Raw genomic sequence first — 25,158 nt, 5'->3', positions numbered from 1 at the left:
TGTCTTTAAGAGCAACTCATATACATTTTACCTCCAGTTTTTATAAACCTTATGTTCACCATTTCTAAAAGAATCTGCTTCACATCGTTTTTTTCATTAATGGAAATTACAGTCTGCTAAACCATGGCTTAGCCCAGAATAGGCCACATTTATATTATTTGGGGAAATTAGGCTCACAAAATATATAGAGATATATTACCTATTCTCACCCCTGGTAGCCAATGTTTCAGTGGTTAAGAACTGCATTTATTTCCTTTTAAAAAAAAGATGGAGTAGTTACAGAGTGCCAAATAAAATAGGTGGTGGCGATGTAAAATGACCATGTTAAGGCAAGGATGGATACAAATTTTCTGGGGCATTGTAGTGGTGGGTTTTTTTTTAAAAAAAAAACACCTATTTTTCTTTCTTTTTTAACTGAAGCCTATTTCCTCAAAATGACATAAAATCATGACAACAATTTAAAGCAAATTTGGAGATGTACTTGGGGCTTTAGAAGCCACAAAAAATATTTATGATCCTGGGGTTGTTGGCACCCCGTCCGGCTTAGCAAAATGGGCATGAGTAAGGAAGAACTGCAGTGATGCTCAATTCACATATTCCCCTCCTCCCCAACAGTTCATTCTTCATGACCCACAGCTCTTTCATCATCCAAGCCATAGTTTATTGCATATGTTTCACTCCTACATATAAACTGTAGCAAAATTGCTTTCAAAACATGAAAAACCAGGATTGGAAAAAACAACAAATTGTGATTTGGAAGACACACAGGTCAAGCTTCAGGGGATCTTCCAATAAATGCTGCCGAAGTCTTCCTTAAAGCTATACAAGAGAAGAAAAGGGAAATAGGTTGTGGCAAGTCCACAACCTGACATACTATTTCTCATTGTGCATATTTGAATGCAGACATTTTTTCCACTCAGAAATAAGCTATAAAGAAATATGTCGACTAGAACAAGAGCTAGAACATGCATTGGAAGAAACAACCAGAAAGTCCAGATGCAGTTTTTCTGTCCTAATCTCTCAAAAGATATTATGCAGCTATTCCTCCTTTCCTTTCATGGTAGATTTTCTCAGGTTGAAAAAATGGGGAAACTGGTGGGAAAATATAGGAAGGTTTCAAGTGGCATTTAGAGAATTATTCTAGGTGTTGGACTGGTTTCATGGAAGGTCACTGAGTGACTTTGGGAGAGACATTTTCTCTCAGCCCCACCTGTTTGACAGAGTTGTTACCATGAGGAAAAATCAGAGCAGAGAGTGGTATGTATAAAAGCCCAAGAATAAAGTAGGCTAATAACAGAATAGAAATCTAGTCTAGAAGTACCTCTATCTCCAAATATAAGTGTTCTGGGACTCATTTTCATTATTCCCTTAATTCTCCAGGGCTAACATTACAAAGACCATTTTCTTGGATCCACTGAATTTTCTAGAGAGTGAGCCCATTATATCCTAAGCATTCGTATTTAGAAGTCCCACTGAGTTCAGTTTTGTCTCTTTATTAATAAATATATGCAACATCCACAGTAGAATGCTCTGTTGAACTGTTTTGCCCACGTTTCCAGAAAGAGAGGTATATCTTCCCCTCTCTCAACACAACAGTAAGGTATCATTTAAAAACATGCTATGGAAAAGAATCTCAACTCTAATATCCATAATTGAATATTTAAGACAGGTGGAAAACAAAATGTGAGAAATTATACAGTATAATAATCCAATCAAGTAAAATTTAAAAAGTTTCTAAAAAGAAAACAGGCTTTCCTGTTTTATTTTTTGTTGTGCAGAAAGAAAAAATGACATCGCATCCTCCTCTGAAGAAATTAAAATCACTCAATGACCTTGATCAAGCAAATGAAGAACAAGAAACCGAATTTTTGAAGCTCCAGGTTATAGAACAACAAAACATAATTGATGATCTGACACGAGTAAGTTATGGCCCATAAGGAACTAATAATCAAGAAACAGATCTTGAAAGATTCTGTAATTTAACAGAAGTTGTATTATGAACATATACCCTAACACAGCATTTTCTAAACTAGATGCTCTGCAGATGTGTTGAATTCAACTTCCCCAAAGTGCAACTAATGTGAAATGTGGGGTTTTATATTGGGGATTTTAATTTTGCAAGCCACCCGAAGTCACTCTGTGTGAGTTGGGTGACCATATAAATGAGAACAAGGGAGGGAGGAAGGATGAGCTTGGCCAACCTCTAATGTTCATCTGATCCTGATGATTTAAACTCATTCAGAATAAATGTCATTCTCAGTATGTTTTGGTAAATGACAGGTTTCAATTCTACTCCATCATCCTGCTCTTAACAGTTGCCTGGTGAATTGCATACCCACTTTCAGAAAATTCTAAGCCAAAAGAGAAGTTGAGTGGTTCCACCTTTTTGTTGTTACCTATTTGCATTTTGCCATCTTTACTGAGCTCCTGATACTTTATTTATTTTGAACATATCTGAGGAAGCCTCTTCTATTATATCTAACATCATTTGTTAACCTCAGCTCATCCTCAGCTTTAGCCTTTCTGACACATCTCTACAGTTTCAGTCTGTGTGAAATTTCTTTGGTGACCCGCCCACCCCAATATTTACTTTTTCCTCCCAGATATTCACTAAACTTCACCAAGCAACAAGCTGTCATCTGATTTTCTTTATTTCATTGGAATAGTTTGCAATTCTGCTTTTAGGATTTTTTTTTTAGGAGCCAACACTTACTTGAGCTCCTTTTCTCCCTAGCTGTTCCTGCAGTAGTATCATTTCTTCATTTCCCTAAATGTATTAAAAGGTACAAACTTGAAGTCCAAAATATGTAGTTGACTATATTCAGTTTTAGTTTATATTAAAATTAAGAATGCCAACATTTCATAAGCACTTCCCCCAATGGTCCTTCCATACTTACTAGTGGTTTCTATAACATCAAGGATAACTGATCCTGTTGTACTTTTCTAATCCAGGATTTGCCTGGAAGGATTGTGCATAGCAGAGTTTGTCTTCCACAGATGTTGGGGTAATTCAAGTTGCCCATTAGTACCACTTATCCTTCTCAGAAACATCTTTTAGAAACTGATCTTCCATACCTTCTCTAGTTGGCCAGGTATATCATTTTTATTCATTCCTCCATTTACTTTAATCCAAATATTCTCTACAGTAAAGAGCATTATAGAAGGCTAGTTTGTCTTCTTATAAATGGGTATTCTGTAGCTGGCCATTCCCACATTAACAAAAGTGGATTGGTATTTCTGAATGCAATGAGCAGGAGGTTGAATTCAGTGGCTTAAATGATCTCTTCCAGTTCTGGAATAGGAAGTATCTCTTATGGCAGCAATTTAAGAAGAACACCCAGGCCATGGATGTCAGAATTGGTCTAGAATGCAGCAGCCTGAGTAGTTATGGGCACACTGCTGCTGTGACATTGCACTAGTTGCCTGTTGGTTTCTGGGTGCAATTCAATTCTGAGTGGTTCAGCATCTGGATTTCTGTGACTGCCTTCTCCCAATAACATCTGCCCATCCAATAAGATCAAGTAGGGTGGGTTCTCTCCAATTCCCTTGCTTAAGAAATGCTATCTGCAGGGGTTGCAGAAGCATGCCTTCTCTATCATTGCCCTCACCCCCTATGGTACAGCATTCTTCAGATATTATGCAGACCTCACAGGCCCTGAGGAGTGCATAATTGTGTTTTTTTCTCTCAAACTACTGAAGTTGTTAGTTGTATTTTGTTAATTGCATTTTATTCCTAGCTCTTCTATAGATATTTTCATTATTATGTTATGAGATTGTTTTCTTTTGTATATTTTTATCCCAACTTACAAGGGATAAGGGTACACTGGTCAGAGTCCATTCTGACTGGAGTGGCCTATTTTTATTAATAAAAATAAATCATGATTTTAAGAAAAGCCTTTGACCTGGTCATCTATTATTTGACTTTAACAACCCTTCCAGTCTTCATTGTCTTATCCCAGCCTCTTCCCCTCTGTCCAGCATTTTGTTGCCCAAATGATTCATATGTTGTCCTTTGTAAAATTCTTTTCTGGCTTCTCATCCATTTTCAAATGGATAAGATTGTCATCCTTATTTTTAAAATTGTCTTCACTTTGCCTGCCTCCATTTTGCCACATTCTTCCATTGACCCCCATTTATCTAGTGATATCATCCACAACCAAAGGAGAGAGCAGAAATTGGAAATGAGCAGAAGCTTTATGACTTGACTAATAAATATTTGGGTGGAGTAGTACTAGGTTGGCAAATGTTCCTCCTTCCAGGATTAACAATGGCATCCAATGAAAAAGTCACTTCTAGTCAGCTGAAATGAAGAATGTCTCAGGGAAAAACAGGATTGTGTTTGTGGATGAAAGAACAATGCATTTTGATCCAGTCATTAAAACAAATACTTGAGCAGATATACTGTATATTTAGAAATCCCTGTTCATTAATTGAAACTTTATACATTATTATTCTTTCATTTGATGGATCTTTGGGCTCTGGAAAAAATACAGAATAGATCCTATGAACCTGAAGTTGACCCATTCTTGCCTAGAATTACTCAATACTTAGTCTGTAAGTAAGATTTCCAGAGAAATTCCATACTACTACCTCTCTTATTTCTTTCAGATCACCTCTCAAAAACATACCTTTTTTAAAAGGCCTTTGGAATAACTTCATGTTCCTTATTGCCATATTATAGCTAATAGAAAGGATGGGTTAGTGGAATAATCACTCAGCTGATTTGCCTCTATTTGTGTCCTATTCAGTTTCAGGAAATCTCATGATAAATAAATGAATCAATCAGTCAAATGAGCAAATAGTTCACTCTTGTACTTCTGTTGAAAATTACATATCGCTTAAAATCTTATAGCCTCTATTCATCTTTGTATCCTTAGCTGGGACTGTTTTTTGGTCTTCTTATATAGGATAGAGAGAAACTTATTCGACGGAGGAAGCATAAAAGAAGTTCAAAGCCAATTAAGGTAAATGAAGTTTACATATTATTTTGAACCCCACCAAATTATATTCATGAAAAGCCAATTCATGAAATTACTCTGTTCCATGCCCATGTCTCAATAAATTCAGAAGGAAAGGTATTAGGTCTCACAGAAACCATACAACAAAGACAAAGTACCATGCACAAGTGACAGTAAATCCAGTTGTGCTTACTAGTAATGGAGGCAAGACAAACAAAAGCAAAACAAAAGACTAGCATATATGCGACTGATTGCCAAGCACAGTAAATTTCTTGCTAACATCTGCAAGCTGAAAAACTCATGACTGCAGACCATAATCCTACCATATGTTTTCCATTTCTTCAATGTTCTATCTTAAAAACATTGTAGTATAAGTGTGATTCAAATTCTCATTGATCAAGCTGCTTCATGACTCACTTTGGAAAATTTTAAGTGCTGAAATCATCAGTACTTTGCTATCCAAACCTGCTGATTAACCAATTCTGTCAGCTTGGGGCATGACTCATTTTCTTCTTTGATGTTGTTAATTAACTTAGTCAGTTTGAATGCACTAAGGCTATTTTTAAAACACTGAATTGTAGTAGTAGGCTGCAAAAGATAGCAGCTATTTTCACAGCATTGCTTGTATGACCTACAAATGATAGTGCATAACCAAGCCAACAAGCAAGCTTTATGAGAAAGAAAATGATCTTGGAAAAAATACTTCCTTGTTTACTCACATCTTGATTTCCCTCCCTTTCCTAGGTCAGTTGTTAGTCAGCAGCCTGCCCAGAGCAAAGTCTATCCTGTTGTCCTCTGTAAAGCCCTTTTGAAGTTGTATCTGCATTGGGACTACCACAATTAGAAGTGAGAAATAGGAAGACAAATTGTCAAGGGGTGATAACTCCATTTCTTTTCTGCAGTCATCAGCAGACCGTTTGGTCAGTTTGCTGCCTTCAGATTCTAGATTTTCATCACAAAGTCGAAATCCAGACAACAAAATCCAGACAACTATAAAATTGCAATAAATTTATAAATATTCAATATAAATTGAATAAATAAATAAATAAACAAACAAACTACTAGATGGCAGAAAAGAATTATAGGTCCTGTATTTCTTTGCTGCCATCTTGTTGTCACCCAGATGAAGCAGCCCCAACCAATGACTGAAAGAGTAGCCATGATGGAGTATTGCCTATGCTAGCAAGTTAGACTGGTGGCAGAGTTTGAATGTGTGGTTTCTGCCTTTTGCAGAGACATGTTCTGGACACAGTTTATGGAGGTGATGATGACTCCATGGACTCTGAAACCTCATCCATGGCTTCATTCAGGACAGACAGAACACCAGCAACACCAGATGAAGATCTAGATGAAGTAAGATCTTTTCCCTGTTTTTCTAAAGCTTGAAGAATTAGCAGATGTGCAGGTAGCAACACCTTCTTTCAATCACTACTGAGAATTTTTTAAAATAAATGTTAAAATTATATATTTGGGATATAATACAACTGTAAACAAAATCCGTGTTTACAAGAAGTCTTAATCAGAAGTAGGATAGAACATTTTACAAGTTATATTATAAATGCAAAGTAAGCAGTCGTGTAGTTGTTACTGAGAACTATTACAGGTGGTTTGTTTGAGGAATATGGGAACTAAAATTTAACCAATTTGAGGGACATCAGAATGGGCAATTCTAATGTAATGTACTTACATTTTTATAAACATGTTTCTGCTAACCTTTTAGTACTTAGCAGTCTGCAGACTTTTGAAAGTAAGCTGCAGGCTATTAACAGTGGGACGGAGGATACTTCACCTGAAAAATGGCATGGAAGATGGGCTAAGGCACCTTCCTATACCAATTATTAGTTAAAAAGAAAGGGAAGGAAGGAAGGAAGGAAGGAGGGAGGGAGGGAGGGAAGAGGACAATCCCAATCACAGTTTTCAAAGATGCCTTTGGCATCATTGCTGACATCACACGTTTTGAAACAACCGTGGTATTCTAGAACTACCAAGTAATAATCTATATTATTTATGGATTATTGGTATATTTTTTCTTAACCTGTGTACTCCAAAATACAATATTTTGTGTTTTTTCACATAATAAATTCCAATTTTATCCTTATACAATCAACTCTTACACACTCCATATTTTTACATTACTATATTTAATATTTACCTGAAACTTTCTCTTTTTCAGAGCTTAGCAGCTGAAGAATCAGAGTTGCGATTTAGACAATTAACAAAGGAATATCAGGCCCTGCAGAGAGCCTATGCGTTATTGCAAGAGCAAACCGGGGGTATAATAGATGCAGAAAGAGAAGCCAAGGTTGGTATTTGCTGAGGACAATAAAGCTGTCACCTAAATATATTCCCTAAACATGTCTGTGTGTCTATCTGCCTCCCTGTCTTACTTCTAATTCACTCAAACAACATGTAGCAAAACTACAAATATTTTCATGTAATCAAATAAAAATAACACAGACCAATCATTTTAAAGTAATATGGACTAAATCATGATAGGAACTCTGTATCTGTCACAGAAAAACACTACTTAAAAACACAGCGTAGAGTAGAACAGGGTCTCATACTCATTGTGAGAGCTCCAAAGAACTCTTATTAGTAAGGACTTCTAATTAGCATTAGAAGTAGCAACACTAAATGCCTGCCAGAGGAAAAGAGTGGGCTACAAATAAATTAAAGATAACTTGAAATTCAGGAAGTCTGATAAGAACTAAAAGATTTGTTCATGAAACTACATCTTTTCTTTTTAACAGGCACAGGAGCAACTTCAAGCTGAAGTCCAGAGGTATAGAGCAAAAATAGAAGATCTGGAAAAAACACTGGCCCAGAAAGGACAGGTTGACACTTTACCAGAGATGTTTTTTCTCAATTACTTTCATAAGTTGTTAAAATTAGTTTGTTGTCCAGGACAGGTACATTTTGCATATAAGAATCAAGTATCTGAAAGGCTGCCTGTAAACAATTGGAAATAAATATAGAGAAGTGTGAACATACATATGTCCATGTATGAACTACAGCTGCTTGATGTTTCCAGTAATACGCAATAACTATCCAATAATTCAGTAGAATTATTTAATTCTTTTTGAGTTTTTTTCTTTGTGACTGAAGTTTTAATCATAGTTGTCATTAACACAATGGAATTTACAACTGGAGCCATATTTCAGTCATACTTAGTAGATTTGCTTTTATTCATGAGTAATTTAAATCCATTTAATTTAACTAAACTGATTAACAAAGCCTTGTGCACATATAAACACTTCTTTATATCTTAATCTCTTTTTTTAATAAATAGGACTCACACTGGGTAGAAGATAAGCAACTTTTTATTAAGAGGAATCAGGAGCTTTTGGATAAGGTATGTTTACACTTGAATGGTTAGAAAAGGGGTTGCCAGTCCTTTTGTACTGGTGGGCATATTTGGAATTCTGAGACCATGTTGTGAGGACTCAAGGGATGTTTGCCTCCGACACACCGTTTCTAATTGCCCAGAATTCTTACTCTTTAGCTTACTTTGCCTTCTTTCTGGAAGGTGGCATACTTCCAAACAAAGCACTGGGCTACAATCACTCACAATTTCATTTTTGAATAATATTTGTAAGGCGGAGGCCCAGAGGCAAGTTGAAGCTATTGTACTTGAGGCTAGTGCTTTGCTTTGCAGCATGCCAACTTCCCTTTCCTTTTAACTGAAAGAACTTTTTTTAAAAAGTTGGGGCAGGAATTCTGCGGGGCACCAAGAAGGATATTGCTAGACACATCGGTACTGACGGGTACATTGCTGGGGACTCAGAGTGGTGTTTGGAAATGAAATTTCTGTATATTACTTTGTCCCAGAATCAATTCCACATTCTGATTCCATGATAAGAATCCATTGGTTTCCTTGTAATTTCAGTAAATGGTGATCCATGTGCAGAATATAAATATAAAAAACCCAAACACAGTGGGTTGGATTAGAATAAATCTAGTGAAATCTGTTAGTCATAGCTTATTTCTCCCATTTATTTTAGTAGGTCTGTTCTAAGCAACAGTGAATTTTGACTCAATTACAAAATTCAAGACTTCAAGAATAAATTAAAGATCTTAATAATAATTCAGATTTTCAGTGTACCATATGACTGAAATTATCTTGTAGTACTATTTTTTATATTTGTGCAGAAAGGCCCTTTAGACATCTCATTTTGCTCAAATGCTAATCCTTATAGTATAAATGTAAGTATAATAATATAAAAGTTAAAAACTAAACTGCAGAATCATCAAAAACAATCTTCAAAATTATCCTTTGATAGTTTACTGTCTTAACCACAAGGAACAGTGAATTTTCTCAAAGTCCTAAATCAGCACATATGAATCCTTTTGTTATATGCCAAGTTGCTTTTGATGTATTTCGTTCCATTTTTAAAGAGGATTATTCCTTTAGCACATGAATTACAACTTTTGTAGGCTTTATGCTTTCCATAAACAAGCTGATAGTAAAATTAAAATAACTGGATAGCTTACTTTCTTGGTGATTGAGATTTGTAGGAGGGAGCAGAAACAGCAATGGTCATAAATGTCTAAACAAGTACGTCTTGGAATCATTTCCACAAATTATATATTTAGATCTTTTTCTAGATAGAAAAATTGGAAATAGAGAACAATCGACTGCAACAGGAGCTACAGGATGCCAGAGATCAGAATGAACTCTTGGAGTTTCGAAATCTAGAACTTGAAGTAAGAACTTATTAATTTTACATTGTGGAACTGGCAAAGATTTTAAAGGGGCAAAATCAAATGTTCATCTACTGCATATATGAGTATATTTCTTATTTAACAGATTTTATATTTCTATTTTGTCTAACTAGAAACTGTGGACCATGTTCAATATGTTACAAACACCAAGAAGAGAAAACTAAGTTCCAGTAATAATTTGTGACAAAGATGACTGACTTGAAATGAGAACATGTAGTATATTAGCCTTACATCTGTTTTTCTTTCAAAGAAGAATTAGAATAATTAGATGAATTCTTGCAATCATATGTCAATCCAAATATTTTATTTCATATAAATTAACAGACACATCTCCTCCAAGTTTGACTGCACTTTATATTTATAAATTAAGTTAATTTCTTATAAATCAAAAAGAGATTCAGTAATACTAAAGGATGAGAAAAATGAAGCAAGCTTGCATAATCTCTGTCTTTTGGGCTGAAGGAATTTAGAGTGTGTCATAGGCACTTGGGTCTCAAAACAGCTGTAATGAAATTATGGTAAGACAGTGTGGTATAGTGCTTAAGATGCTGGATTAGACTGGGAACAGGTTCAGTTCACCCCAGCCATGGAAACACAATGGGTGACTTTGGGCCAGTCACAGTGTCTTAATCTAAACCAACTCACATGATTATTTGAGGGATAAAATTAGAATGGAATAACATTAGAATGGGAGTGCTATTAAGCTACCTTAAGCTCTTGGGGGTGGGACAGAGATCTAACAAATAAATTATGCATGCCCATTCACAAAATAGCTATATGTAGAAATTTGCACTACATGGAAAAAAAGTTTTTTCCAGGTTTAGAAATACACGGCTCCACCTTGAAACCAAAATGTTTCAAATGTTCTGCCATATGACAATGGAAACTGAAAAAAGTTGCTCACTCTTAGGCAAACATATCTCCCATTCTACATTTAAACAAAGACAACCCAACCAGGGGCATGATAACACTTAGAACAACATGGAATGAAATCCCTTAGTTTATCCTGAGCTCAGAGTAAAATCTCAGAAAAATGGGGATATGGGGTGTTTTGTTCTGAGTAAAAAATGCTCCAAACAGCCAGGTCAGGCTCAGAACCTTGGAATATTTGGTCCACTGCTACAATGAGAATAGGGATGGCCAATCTCAAAACACCACTCTTACCAAAAGCTAACTATAAAGTGTAGTTTGTCCTAAAGCCTAAGTACATGGCAGAAATCTTAACCAACGGAATACTCTTTCTGAATTAACTGTTTTCCTCCAAAAGCAAAGATGTTATGCTTTTCAGGAAAAAAACAAACAAGCAAAAAGCATTTAATGTTTTACCTTATGTTTTGTTTCAAGGAAAGAGAAAGAAGATCTCCACCTTTTAATCTACAAATCCATCCATTCTCTGATGGTGTAAGTGCTCTGCAGATCTACTGTATGAAAGAAGGTGTCAAGGTATGTTAACATAGGGTATGTCCTTTTAGAACTGGTTTTAATTGTGACATTATCTTGATAGTTTTCAACACATGGAGGGAGCAGGGGAGAGGGGATAAAATCTTCTGCCCTTTGCTTACAAACGTTCAAGATCCTGTGTTTATAGAAAGCCTATATATGCAATCTACAATTTGCAACCTCAGGTAAAACCTGAGCTCCATGCATAGAGGACCCTTAAAGTATAGAGGTTGTACCCTATGTTCACAGAAGAGCAGATTATGTTTTTAACAAAGGATATAAAGCCTATAATTTTGAACACTGTAGTTTGTTGGAGTCAGTTTTACATAATCCATTCTTGAAATGTGTAAATGCAAGTATAAGAAACAGCTTAAGAATTTACTCCTACTTATACTGTAATCTGTACATTGTTGAATTCAAAATTAATTCTGAGTAAATCTATAAAAGATTGTACTGTTGGTGTCTTGTTTGGAAGATAAAAATATGTAATATTCCTTGAAGAAAAAGTAGCAATGGAGAATACAGAGCCATGCCAGAATTCTGATTAAAGTTCTATGTTAGGCTAGCATTGTCTAGTCCAGATTGCAGAAAAGCATTTGATACTATTCAAAGTGGAAAATTTGATTACCAACAAATATATAATGTGGACTGAACATTAGATAATATGAATAGGTTAGATGTTTTTGCTACAAGTCTTACAGTAGCAAAACTGATTAAGAATCAGTCTAGATATTTTTCTTCCTCCTCAATAATTAGATTGTCTATATACTAACCCTGTCACACAGATACTTTACTTCTTCATTGCTTTTCTTTTGCAGCTACCCCATTTGAATGGCTGTACATTCAAGTCTCCTCCCCCCCTTCCCCCCATGGCTTTGACCTGTTCTGCTCCTTCACTTAGGAAGTACTGAGTGAGGTTGTAGATCACCAAGTCCATATCATAAAATAGATAACAGTGCTTGTGAAAATCTTTGACCCTTCTTTTCTGAATTTTACCGTTTCTTTTATAGGATGTTAGCATTCCAGACCTTATAAAGCAATTAGACATCTTGGGTGACAATGGGGTAAGTAATATGGGTAGCTAACAAGTTCTTATTATGTATAGCACCATCAGGAAAATATATAATATTGCAGAATAAAAGATCAATCAAAGCAAATGAATTTCATTCATTATCTCTCCTCATTATCCCCTATTTTCATTAATAAAAAGCCTGCAGTGTTTAAATATCAAAAAGCTAGACCTTTTATCTCTTAATGGCTAATAAGATATTTCCATAATATTTGTGAAATTTTTAAAATAAAAAAATTAAAATCTCAATGTAATAATAGACTAGATCAGCTTGCCCAATCTGCTATTTACACATATAGCTAGAGGCACCAAGTTGAGAAAAGCTAGGCTTAATTCCTATAAATGTTATTTTTTTTAAAAATTGTCTAGAAGATCACATATATTATCAGTTCAGACTTTATTAAAGAAGTTAATTTACTTGGGATGTTACTTTTAGATTATTTTTACCCTGAAGCTCAAACTGTGGTGGTTGGTTATCATTTTAAACATTCCTGACTTTTGATAGAAGGAAATAGGTCATGGTAAAATATATATGCAAACTCTATGCCTACAGATTTCTCGTTCATTTGAATGGAAAATATATATTTTTGCAGCTCTTGACATACAAAAAGCTGTCTCTTCTGTTTAAGCAATACCTCCATTGTGATAGGTATTTATACTTCTAAAATAAAAATCAGCAGCTGTTGGTTGCAAGGGCTGTGGCAGTACCATTAAACTACAACACTGAGATTTTTGGCTTGATTTTTCTCTCTTTATTTTTATTCTTCAAATTTTTATCACCGCCCATCTCTCCCAAAAAAGGGACTCCCAAAAATGGGATATTTCATGCTTTTTATTTTTAAAATTAAATTTATAGGAGTGTTACATTGTGTTAGAATCTTAATGGACCTATTCTGTTGCTTCACTTTATGCCAAAAAGCAGCAGAAAATCTCAGAAAGTCTTCATCTGCCATTGAATTTTGAGTCTGTGGTATTTCAGGGGCTCTGAATTGAATTGCCCATAGGCCACTGGTTGGGCATTCCTGTCTCAGTTAATGGGGAAGACTTTATGGGCATAGGAGACCTGCCAGCATATCAAAATCCCTGCATGAAGAAGAGACATTACATCAGAGTAAAACTTTCTGACAGTGAGAAAGTACCTGTGTGGAAAGCTATTGCTGCTTCCTTAATTTGATTTTCTGCCTCTTGAATTTTCAGAATTTAAGAAATGAAGAGCAAGTGGCTATAATTCAAGCTAGTACTGTATTATCTCTGGCAGAAAAGGTATTTTTAAATATATTTACTATCTCACATGTATTCCTTAACATGAATCTAAAAGTTAACACATTCTACAGAATTGCAAAGAGAGGAGAAAAATACAATCTGTGGGAAAATATGCAATCTGTGTGTGTGTTGTGAACAAATAAGAATGAAATGTTATCCAGAGTGCATCTTCCCCAAAAGGAAAAAGTAACTAGTTTTATTGTTCAAGTTGGCCTTCCACTAAGCCAAATTATTTCAATTTGCTTTATTTACCATTTTCCAATTGTCCAAGTCACAGCTTGCTTTAGCATGTTGGCTCCAGTCCATGTTCATGACAGTTGGGAGAAGAAATCAGTATTTAATTATACAGATAAATGTCGAACTGCTTGACTAGAGAGGCCTTACTGTTGGAATAATAATTAATGATACAGTTTATGTATGCCATCTAGCTGGGTTTGTCCTTTAAATAGAGAAATGATGAAAAATAGCATAGCATGATGCATGCTCTAGTAATGTACACTAACTAGCTCAATCTGTACTTTAAGCAGAGAACAGATGACTCTGAAGCCTGTGGCTCTGAGTCCGTGTATGTTTTAATAATAATAGAAACCAGTCAGCATTCAGTAGTACAGCAGCACAGAACAAAGTACAGTAGGGGAAGAGGAGCAATGCCAGTATGGGATATCCCCCAAAATTTCTCAGAGTGCTATATTTTGGGAAGACAAAAATATCCACAAAAATTAATGATAAGTACATACATACTAGACTTTGACGAGAAAATATTTTCAGGGCCTGAGACTTAAAACGTAGTAACCAGATGCCTCTGATCATGCACAGACCATTCATCAAGTATAACTAGCCACCACATATCTGGAGATAAGGGTGAATTCCAAATCAGAGGAAGGGCCAGGCTTATTTGCTTACTCCTCTTGTTTCCTAATGATGAACTGATAGCAAGCAACTATAAGCAACAAAATTCTGTTCTCTGACTTTATAGTTGGTGAAATGGAAAGACAGCACTTTTGGCAATATTGTAATCCTGAAGCTGGATCTTGATAAAGCTTTTTTTTTTTCCCCTTAAGTGGATACAGCAGATTGAAGGGGCTGAAGCAGCTTTGCACCAGAAGATGATGGAACTGGAAAGTGACATGGTAAGAAAGAAATCCTTTTGCAGGGGAGGTAGCACTTTCACTTCATCCCATTCTTCTTGTTAGTCGCCTGCTGGGAGGTGGGGTCTCTTTTGTTTTTGTCAGTGTCTGAGTATTATTCATAGGCTGACCATATTTCCTTGAGACAAAAACGGGACATTGGGATGGCAAAACAGAATGGGGTTAAACTTATGTAATACTCCGTATTTACGAAAAAGACAATAAAAAAAGGTTATTGACATTGGAAAATATGCAATCTGTGTGTGTGTTGTGAACAATAAGAATGAAATGTTATCCAGAGTGCATCTTCCCCAAAAGGAAAAAGTAACTAGTTTTATTGTTCAAGTTGGCCTTCCACTAAGCCAAATTATTTCAATTTGCTATTTCAATTGGCTTAGTGGAAGGCCAACTTGTACAATAAAACTAGTTACTTTTTCCTTTTGGGGAAGATGCACTCTGGATAACATTTCATTCTTATTTGTTCACAACACACACACAGATTGCATATTTTATTGCTGGGAAGGTGCAGGAGGGGAAGGTGTGGCGATGGTTGGGTCCGGAGACACTGGTGCAGGGGTGGCATTGGGTGGAGAGGTTGCAGGAGGGCTCAGGGCAGCGGCAGGCGAAGGGCAGTGGTGAGCTGGGACAGGAGGACAGGAATGAGGCTGCAGGAGGCTGGAGAAGCAGAGGACTGAGGGCAGCGGAGGGCTGAGGCAAGCTGGGATGGGAGGACAGGAATGAGGCAGCAGGAGGCTGGAGAAGCGGAGGACTGAGGGCGACGGCGAGCTGGGGCAGAAGAACAGGAACAGAGGAGTCTAATGAACGGTTGTCCCCGACAACCTGTTCCTCTCTGGTGTGCCCTTTTATTTTGTTTTCTTCCCACCATTTTGGCCTGAGAGCCAATCAGCTTTTCTGCTGGGCACGCTTTTCTGACCATCTTCCACTGCACTGATTGGTGGCAGCGACTCTTCTCTTGCTCACCACCAATCAGCTGTTCCTGCGGTTCCGCTCTAGGTTTCCTGCTGGATTGAGAACTACTGCCAAGTCAGCCTCCTTTTCAATTTCAATTTCAATTTTTTCACGCTTTTCCCAATAAGGCTCCAATGTTTTTAAAAAATGGGACAAAATTGGCATTTATATTAAAACAATGGGACAGTTGGGAAATGTTAAAAAAACAGGATGTATGGTCAGCCTAATTATACATTTTCTTATGGCTTCAGTAAAAATCATGGTAGTGATGATTTTTTTTTTCAAACTGTCATTCAATGTAGGAGCAGTTCTGTAAAATAAAAGGTTATCTAGAAGAAGAACTGGACTACAGGAAACAAGCTCTTGATCAAGCCTATATGGTAATTTGAAAGCCAATGATGGAAACAGAAGTGCATTTCAGAATGCAAATTTGTTGCGTTCCAGTGGGAAATGCATGTGCTTGTAGTGTGTTCTCACAGGGCTTTAGTTTAAATAAACTCCAAATTAATGTGATTTTTAGACTTTCTTTTTAAAAATATATAGAACATTTTCTGTGAGATAGCACATCGGTCTACTTTTTGCACTCCTTACATAAGTGAGAGCTCCAGTGAATATATGAAGCTTCCAAAGGCATAGCACATTACTTCAGCAAAGTGGAGAGCTATTAATGCAGAGCTTTATTTGCCACTGAAGTGCATGGAAAAACCTATGGTATGTCCTGAAAAGGAGGGAGGATAGGAGGTGGGAGAAAGAAAGTTTACATTCAAATTTTGGACGTTTTGTGATTTTGTATGGAACTGTTAACATTCATCAGATTCAAGACATTGAATGTAGTGCACTGTGTCTGAGACAAATACCTAGCATAAGTTTTTATTTTAGTCTATTAATTCCAGTTGGTTGTACTAGCATAAAATATATACATAGAAAAAAATCTGGTTTTTTACCAGATTGTATCCTCTTCCATATTTTGTTATGCTATTGCTTAGAGAATCCAGGAGCTTGAAGCTACCCTTTACAATGCTTTGCAACAAGAAACAGTGATAAAGTTTGGAGAACTGCTGAGTGAAAAACAGCAGGAAGAACTTCGAACTGCTGTAGAGAAATTGAGAAGGCAAATGCTGAGAAAAAGCAGAGAATACGATTGCCAGATCCTTCAAGAGAGAATGGAATTGCTTCAACAGGCACATCAGGTGAGATTCAGTTTATAGAAAAACTGCTAGGTTTCTCTGTATTTTTTTCTAAGATTTATTGTTGTAGATCTGGTGGTTAGATTGTAATTTTTAATGTGAGAGAAATTATTAGAAATTATTATCATTTTAATGTGAGAGAAATACATGACTAAAGGTTGTTCATCATACTAGAGAGCAATAAACATATAATTATAAATTTTAATCAAATTAAAATCCATGTTAGTTTTTATCAGGCCACCTCCTCCACAGGTTAGGGTGCAACCCCTGCACTTCACTGTGAGGTGAAGTGTGCCACTCAGTCTGGAGAAGGCTAAAAGCCCTGCACTAGAGTTATAACTTACAGTATTCTTCATATCTATGAATTTTAGTTTAGAAATTTTAGATTAATTTTCTTCAGGCAGACTTCATAGGACATAAGGGTTTTTAATTATCTGTTTATATATGGATATATTCAATTTATTTCTAGAGGATCCGAGATTTAGAAGATAAAACAGACATCCAGAAGAGGCAGATCAAGGATTTGGAAGAAAAGGTCAGTTGTTTTACATATCCAAACAATATCAGTACTTTCAAGAACTTCCTCTTTTATAACTCTAGTAGCGCCAGCTAGTCATTTTAGCATAGCCATCCCCTAACCTGGTGCCCTTGAAACAGACTTTTACTATTCAGTTCAAGTAATTCCCAGCTGTCGTGGCCATGCTGGCTGAGGATTACAAGAATCTGAAACAACTGAAAGGGATCTGATTGGAAAATGTTATATTATTATAATATTGTGAGTAAATTCCTGTGATTTTTTCTTTTCTTCTTAGATATTCTAATCCCGGGGGGGTGGGGTTTAAGATGCTTTTCTGGAGAGGGAGGGAGGGAGGGGTTTCATTCTATTAGAACAAGGCTGAACTTTCCCTTCACCAATTTTCCAACATCATTTTCAGAGTTATGATGGGGATCTTTTGGCAATTTTTGGAAGAACACAACCAGGGCAAAGTGTGTGCCCCAGTAACCAGCAAGGGTTTTCAATCTCTCTGTGAATGCTGGGTGTCATTTTTCTTCAAAGCTTGTTGCTGCCCAAATGATACCAGAATCACCTTCTAGTGTCTTTCCTCATTCAGATTTCCTTTAGAATTGCACTATAATAATAAGGAAATAACAGAAAACAGTATTTGCCCATTATTCTAGCATAATATCAGTTTGAGCATGGTAAGAATATTCAGCTCAAAAATAGTTATCATTATACTATACTGGTACTGTATTCTTTTTCAATCTGCCCTTTTATTTAATAGATCATTTTCTCTTTTACTAAGTCGGAATCAGTCAGCAAATGCAGAGGATTTCAGCTAACTAATATTTGATCTTTGTTTAAAATTAAAATCAAAATACTGGCACAGTTCATTGATGTCATAATGGAAATTGTTTCAGGGAGAAGACTAAACATGTGTCCATACTGATTAAACATGAAAAGATGGCGTTCATAACACAAAAGCTAACTCATTATTCTATCATTTTGCTAGGTTTTCTTCTTAAACAAGCTTGGTTGCAAAAATGTAAATTCTTCACCCTAAATTAGTAATGTAATCAAGAAGGGTGTTCCAAAGAAATTTAGGTAATAGAAATGTAAGGGCAAGAGTATCTTGTGGATTGAGTCTTCCCAATAAAGTGACTTGGAATTCCCATATGAGGAAAAACACTTGTTGATCAGATGATATCACCAACAATAAAGCCATTAATATTAGGTTGACATTAATGAGATTAGGTAGTAGGATAGAAACCTTGAGTTTTAGTCCTGTATGATTTCTTGAAGTAAGTCTATCGGATTTTATTCATTTTAAATCATATGCCATATCTATGATAATGAAAATGGATCTGATCTCTTAAAACTAATTTTTTCTTGCAGTTTCTGTTTCTGTTCTTGTTCTTCTCTCTTGCCTTTATTCTTTGGCCTTGATGTCAATGTGCCTCTTGAAAGGTAAGGCTGTTCCTTTCTTTTTTTAATACCAAAATAAATACCATTTTCCAATTCAGTTCCAAAATAGCATAGCTCAAAATATCTGAACTCACATCAGAGATGGAAATGGAAGGATAAGTCAAGCAACTTTCAAATATTTTACTAAGGTCTATTACTTTTCACATATTACACAGAAAGCAATTGGAGTTTTGCAAAAGATGTTAAAGCAAATCTCAGCTACCTGTTGAGTGAAACTCAGGTATGTGCTTATACGTACTTGTTTATTACAATATTATATTTAAAACATAAAACCTTTAAATATATACCTAAAAATGTAGAACATACTTTATTTTAAATGTAATACATAGTGGAATGTTGTCTTTCTCAGTGAAGTGTATGTATGTATGAATGTGTCTATATGTGTATGTAGTGTGTGTGTTGTGTGCATGTGCATGTATTAATATTTTTCCTCACACCAGCTGTTGGTAACCTAGACTTTCAAACACAAAACTGTAATTTGTAGTTTATTTTTGTAGTATAGTTTTTTAAAAACCTCTTGGATTGAATGATTTCATATTGTTATAGAATGAAAACATAAGAACGTTTTATAAAGTGTAGAAGAGTGTATTAAGAGCATAATAAAAAGTTAAATATGCTTGACAGAATAAACCCTGGGGAAGAGTTCAGATCTTGGGTCAAACACACAATCAGTGGATCACTCTTCACACACTTTCAAATAAGTAAAGGCACAGGGCAAGGATGTCCACTTTCTCCTAATATTATCTTTCTTTTAGAAATATTGGCAGAAAAGTTCCAAGGTGACAAATATCAGGTCTCAAATACTCCATGGAGCAGAATATAAGTTTGAATGTTATGCAGATGGTATAGTTTTAACTATCACAGAATAATGAAGGACAATAAGACAGTTAATGAAAACAATCCACAGCTTTGGAGAATTCTTCAAATCAAATGTCAATGTCAATCAAATCAGTGTCCAAAAATCAAAAATAATTACAAGTTACTTAATGCAAGGAGAAGAAAATATCTTGCAGAAAGAATTTGGCTGTCAGATAAGCCACTCAGTGAAATATCTTTGTTTGCATTTGACAGGTAATAATCAAGAAATATATCAAAATAACCATGCTAAATTATGGCACAAAATCAAAAAAGATATCAAAAGGTGGACAAACTTAAAGCCTTCCTGGTTAGGATCAGTTTCAATCATCAAAATGAATGTACTACCCAAGATAAGTTACCTGTTTCAAATGGTGTCAATTTCAATCTCACAGAAAACTTTACCAGAATAGGAAGAAACTATCAGCAAATTCATATGGAGTGGGGAAAATACCCTATAGTTCAATTCAAAATCTTACCAGATTCAAAAGACAGAGGCAGTCTTGCTCTTCCAAATTTTAAATTGTATCATAAAGCAAGTTGCCTGTCATGGTTAACAGAGTGGATAAAATTCCCAAATTGCAGAATGTCAATATTGGAAGGAGCAGGCCTAGCTAATAGGCTAAAGAGATATTATGGTACAAGGATACAAAAAAGGACAAAGACTTAAAAGGATGTATTATCAGACAAAGTTTGATAAAAGCATGGAACTCCATAAGGAAAATAATAAGCCCAACAATTTCACCATTAGCTTCTCCTTCAAACACTATCCCTGTTGTAGAAAAATGTAATTACATATGCATATATGGTCCACCCAGACTCCATTAATAAATTAAAAACACAGCAAGAATTATTCAGTGAAGGCCAGAATATACCATGGTTGATGTACTTACAAATTGTTGGAAGGATAAAATCTAACCTTAAGAATGAGTGGGGAACACTAAGAAAAATGGAAGGATTTTAAACACTTATACAAACCCAACACCATCTGTTAGGGTGCATCCTACTTAGGTATAATATAGAGACAGAACAAATAAACAATTGCATGATAAAATGGATGCAAAACTTAAAAAAAACAGTCACAATACAACAATGGGAAGAGAAGAAGTGGGAGAGAGGAAGAAATTGCCACACCCAAGGACAAGCAGAAGATAAAGGACAAAAATTATGGGTAAAGAAAGAGGATAAGAGAGGGAGGTGACTGGAAGTTACATTCCTCCACAGTGGATGGCACAAGACCATTCTTCTAGATCCCCGAAGCCTGGTAAAAGAAAATTTAGAACTCAGTTCATTAAGTTGGATTGAGCAGAACAAAGCAAAAGAAATGTAATGGAGGTATCTGCTGCAGTTCTTATGTATCCTTTATTAAAAACACTTGCCTAGAGAAACTGATGAAGTTCCAGCAGGTATCTATAAATATTTACCAGAACAGGTCTCTGGTGCTATAGCACCCTAATTGAAAACAGCAATCTAGAAGATACTGTTTGTTTATTTAGTTACGTGATTAATATGCTACCTTTATGTTCAAAATTAGCACTCAAGATGACTCATAGTCTGAAACAACACATTAAAAGCAAAATGCAAAGTAAAAACAAGTATATTAAAACATGAATAATGAAGTCATTACCCATTAAAGGCCTCTTTCCAGTAAAAGAAAGAGATGTGACCTTATAGATTTCCTAGAGGCAGAGAGTGGGGAGCCAAATACAGTTCCTAAGGGAATAGATTTTATAGCCTAAGAGCAAAGCAGAAAAGATCCTCTCCTTAGGTCCTGATAGATTGGCCCCTAAGAGAAGGGCTATCTTCAGATGGGCCTTCCAAAGCGCCTCTTCTACATAAGCAGGAAGTAAATCTTCATGTAGTCAAACACCAATATATTTATTTTTTTGTTTGTTGGATTTGCATCAACCATATCAAAAAAACTCTTTATGTTTCACAATTTAAACATTAAAAAGAATTGTGCAATAGAATTGTGCAACCCTGATACAGTTTAAATCACTGACTAGTGATTTAACGAGAACAAAACCAGCTCCATCCACATCCATGAACCATGGTCAGATATTTTATGGTTAGATCCATGAAGTAAGAGGATTTACACAGCAGTATCTGCAAAAAAATAAGATGCCAAACTGACAACTTGCAGTGACATCATCATGCAAATGCTGCAGTTACATGTTTGTGTCATAACCGCTGACATAACTATATAAATCATGGCATTCGCATAATGACCTCATCACACAATGAACCAAATTATTCAATGAACCTGGATAGTGAGAAGTTCAGAAATTTAAGGCATATTAAAAACAAAAAAGCTACACACAGTGCAATTTTTAGAATAAATAAATATCACAACACATTCTCCAACTTGGACTGATTCAGAGAGGATAAGGCTGTCATGGCTCCCAGAGATATTACCTCCAGTATAGAAAGTAGTAAGCCTTTAAGTACCATTGCTAGGAAACATGAATGGAAGGAGGCTGATAAGCTTATTTCTGATACGTGGGGTCCAATGGGCCTGGATGGCCACTGTGGCAATAAAATGTTAAACTGGAAGGGTCTTTGAGAAGATCTAGCATGTCTCTTTTAATCTAAACTGATTATCCCGCTGTTGTACACATCATGAAATCTCAGAATATTTAGTGTATCACTAAATTTGGATCCAGGATAGTATAAAGGTTTAGATACTGACTTGGACCAGAGAGACCCATGTTCAGGACTGCAGAGTTCAGTGGGTGACTTTAGTAGCCCAGCAACCTCATAGCAATTTTGTGGAAGGAATAAATTGGGTGGAGACTCCAGTATATGAGTGCTTGAGCTCTAGAGAGCAAAGGCTGGGTATGAATGCAACTATCAGTTTTTAAAGAATAGATGAGAATTTATTTTAATCCCATGTAAGGTGCATGGAGCATGGAGTAGATGGTAATTAAACTTCACTAATACAGCCTCCTTTAACTATGCATTTTCCCCTCATTTTCTAGACTGATCGATTACACAGAAAAGTCCTGAGAATGGCAGATGCTTCCAAACCCATGAAGAGAACACTGTTTACAACTACTTTAAAACAAAGCAACTCTCTGCAATCAAGACCACTCCCACCATGCAGTTTAAAGCCATTATTCAAGATTTGTTACTTGACAGTTCCTGTCTAAAGCTACAATATCAGCTGCACGTAATGAGATTCTATGAGGAGGAGGAAGAGAATGTCCCAGCAGCATACGTCACTAGGATTATTTTTTTAAAAATCAGCAAGAAGCCACATTGAGCAGATTGAGTGAAGGTATGTCAGGCAAGGAACCAAAGTGACTACAGACTATCAATCCCTGCTGTGCAGGGGGATTATTTTAAACATAAAAAACACCAACTTCCCATGAAAGTCTTCAATAATTGAGAGGACAGAGTAGAAGAAATGTATTATTTAGAATTCTAAGAGGACAATTACAGTAATGTCCATTTGAGTAAAAAATTGGCTTTCTTAATACAGGGACTCTTTTTCTGTTTTTAAACTCAGGAACAATGACAGCTGCAATGTGAACAAAAAGCTCTTGTTTTTGTTTCATACTGGGTGGACAATGGGATAGATATAATTGACATTAATCTACTGCTGCCTGCTGGATCAAGGATGATCAGACCTAGGGAAAGTGGCTGACAGTGCTTGTGAGGATTGTTAACAATGCTGTAGTCTTATCTGTCATCAAAACCCTCCATGAAGGACTGTGTGCTACAAGTGTATGTTACATCAAGTGAAAAACTCTTCCAAGAATGCCACACTAATTTAACTAGCTGTTTAATATTTATTCAGGAACTGGAATGGAATAGAAGGGTTTTCAGAATAAGAAACAAGTGGCATCAGAGAAGAAGCAAACATCTTTCATCAGACTTCAGCTTCCCAAAATTTCTTCCTTCAATTCATTCAGCAGTTAATGTACTAATGAAATAAGCATTTTGTTTTCCCTCATTGTGTTTGCTGTCTCCACTGGCTGCAAGAATCATAATGAGGACATTTAATTCTCTTGATTAGCAAACCTGCACATAACAAATGCCCTTTTTTTCCCTTGAGAATAGGTCTGAAATTATCATTAAAGTCTACCTTAATGCAATATTTCTCTTCTAGGTGACAAGGCATTACATTCAGTTTTGCTGGTTTTCCTTGTGGAATTATCTCTTGCTCATGCAAATTCTTGTCTGGAATCACTGACTTGCATTTGGAAAAGTCCCATTTACTGATCATATGCATTGAAGGCAAAGGGATCCCTGCACTTAAGGCAGCAGGAGAGTTTAGTGTAACAGGCTAGTATCCCACGCAGCTCTGCTCACAAAGATACTCACTGCCCAGTTTTTCCATTTTACTCTCCTTCCTAGGCTACCACATCTGGGCTGTAAAAATCCAAATGACCATTCAGGTGGCAACACCTGGTCTTCTGCATCTCTTTGTTTGGATTTGTGCAGCCCAGATATGGTAGCCCTATTTATTTCCCCTGTAGACAGCAAGGGTTGGACGGTCACCTGTGAACCTGCATAATTTAGCTACATTTAAAAATAGTAAGAGAGCCAGTTTGGTATAGTGGTTAAGGCATCAGTCTAGAAACTGGGAAACCAAGAGTTCTAGTCTCGCCTTAGGCACAAAGCCAGCTGGCAGACCTTGGGCCATTCACTCTCTCTCAGCCCTAGGAAGGAGGCAATGGCAAACCACTTCTGAAAAACTTTGCCAAGAAAACTGCAGGGACTTGTCCAGGCAGTCTCTGAGAATCAGACACAATCGAATGGATTAAAATATATATAGAGAGAGAAATGCAGTAAGAATGTAACTTTTCTTCTGGATGTTTGTTCCTGAACACATATCAATCAATAATAATAGTGCCCATCTTAAAGATTTACTTTATGCTTAGCACTTAGCACTCAAAATCAGTCTGTCATCTAGGAAGTCATCTAGGAAAATCTCTTCTAATCCAACATTGGATTGATGCCAGAATACTTTGAGCTTCTACTGCTTGCTCACCATCATGCCTGATTTGATACCCAAACACATTACTTAGCCCTATATTCACTCAGACTTGCCCACATATCCGTTCTTTAAAAATCCATGCCTTCCTAGTATTTGCTTGGTCACAGGGATTTTGGAAGACTTTGCCTGTTATGGCCAGCCAGATCTTGGAAATGTTTATCTAGGGGACCTTGTCAGGAACTTTCAGATGCTTCAGATTTTAACCTAATGAGACAGACCATACAATTAGCACTTAGCCATCCAGAAAAAAACACCCTGTTATTTATCATGCTATTATGCTAATACCAGGCAACTGGACTACTGTATGGAATAAATACAGTCTCCTTGTCTGTTCTCTCTCAAGTACAGTTCTGAGCTGAGTCTGTGTAATCAGTTTTGTTCTCTCAGCCAAAGAACATATCAGGCTGGTTTCTAGAATCTGCCCCCATTCCAAAGGAGGCAAGCATTCAGCCCTTGGTGTCAAATAGTTGGTGTACTGAAGGTTACATTTTGATATGTATATGCATTTCTCAAAGTATAGACTTGATATACTTTGATAATTTTACATCACATAATTCTGAAATCTTACTTAAGCCCACACTA

General features: G+C 36.1%; 1 protein-coding gene across 1 annotated transcript in view; it reads left to right on the top strand.

Moving 5' to 3' along the window:
- The window catches only part of JAKMIP2 (janus kinase and microtubule interacting protein 2), a 121,603-nt gene extending 97,993 nt beyond the window's left edge, over positions 1-23,610 (top strand). Inside the window, 17 exon segments of the mRNA XM_063292894.1 lie at positions 1,779-1,919; positions 4,908-4,964; positions 6,192-6,311; positions 7,132-7,260; positions 7,709-7,792; positions 8,248-8,310; positions 9,564-9,662; positions 11,025-11,123; positions 12,131-12,184; positions 13,387-13,452; positions 14,514-14,582; positions 15,851-15,928; positions 16,535-16,738; positions 17,205-17,270; positions 19,672-19,790; positions 22,553-22,600; positions 22,602-23,610. Coding sequence (XP_063148964.1) covers positions 1,779-1,919; positions 4,908-4,964; positions 6,192-6,311; positions 7,132-7,260; positions 7,709-7,792; positions 8,248-8,310; positions 9,564-9,662; positions 11,025-11,123; positions 12,131-12,184; positions 13,387-13,452; positions 14,514-14,582; positions 15,851-15,928; positions 16,535-16,738; positions 17,205-17,270; positions 19,672-19,790; positions 22,553-22,600; positions 22,602-22,836 — 1,731 coding nt within the window. The 3' untranslated portion in view covers positions 22,837-23,610.
- The last annotated feature ends 1,548 nt before the right edge of the window (positions 23,611-25,158 follow it).

The sequence above is a fragment of the Candoia aspera genome, chromosome 2, assembly GCF_035149785.1.
Source record: "Candoia aspera isolate rCanAsp1 chromosome 2, rCanAsp1.hap2, whole genome shotgun sequence".
Classification (NCBI taxonomy): Eukaryota; Metazoa; Chordata; class Lepidosauria; order Squamata; family Boidae; genus Candoia; species Candoia aspera.
Note: the sequence above shows the minus strand (reverse complement) of the source record. Positions and strands in the feature narration are given on the sequence as shown.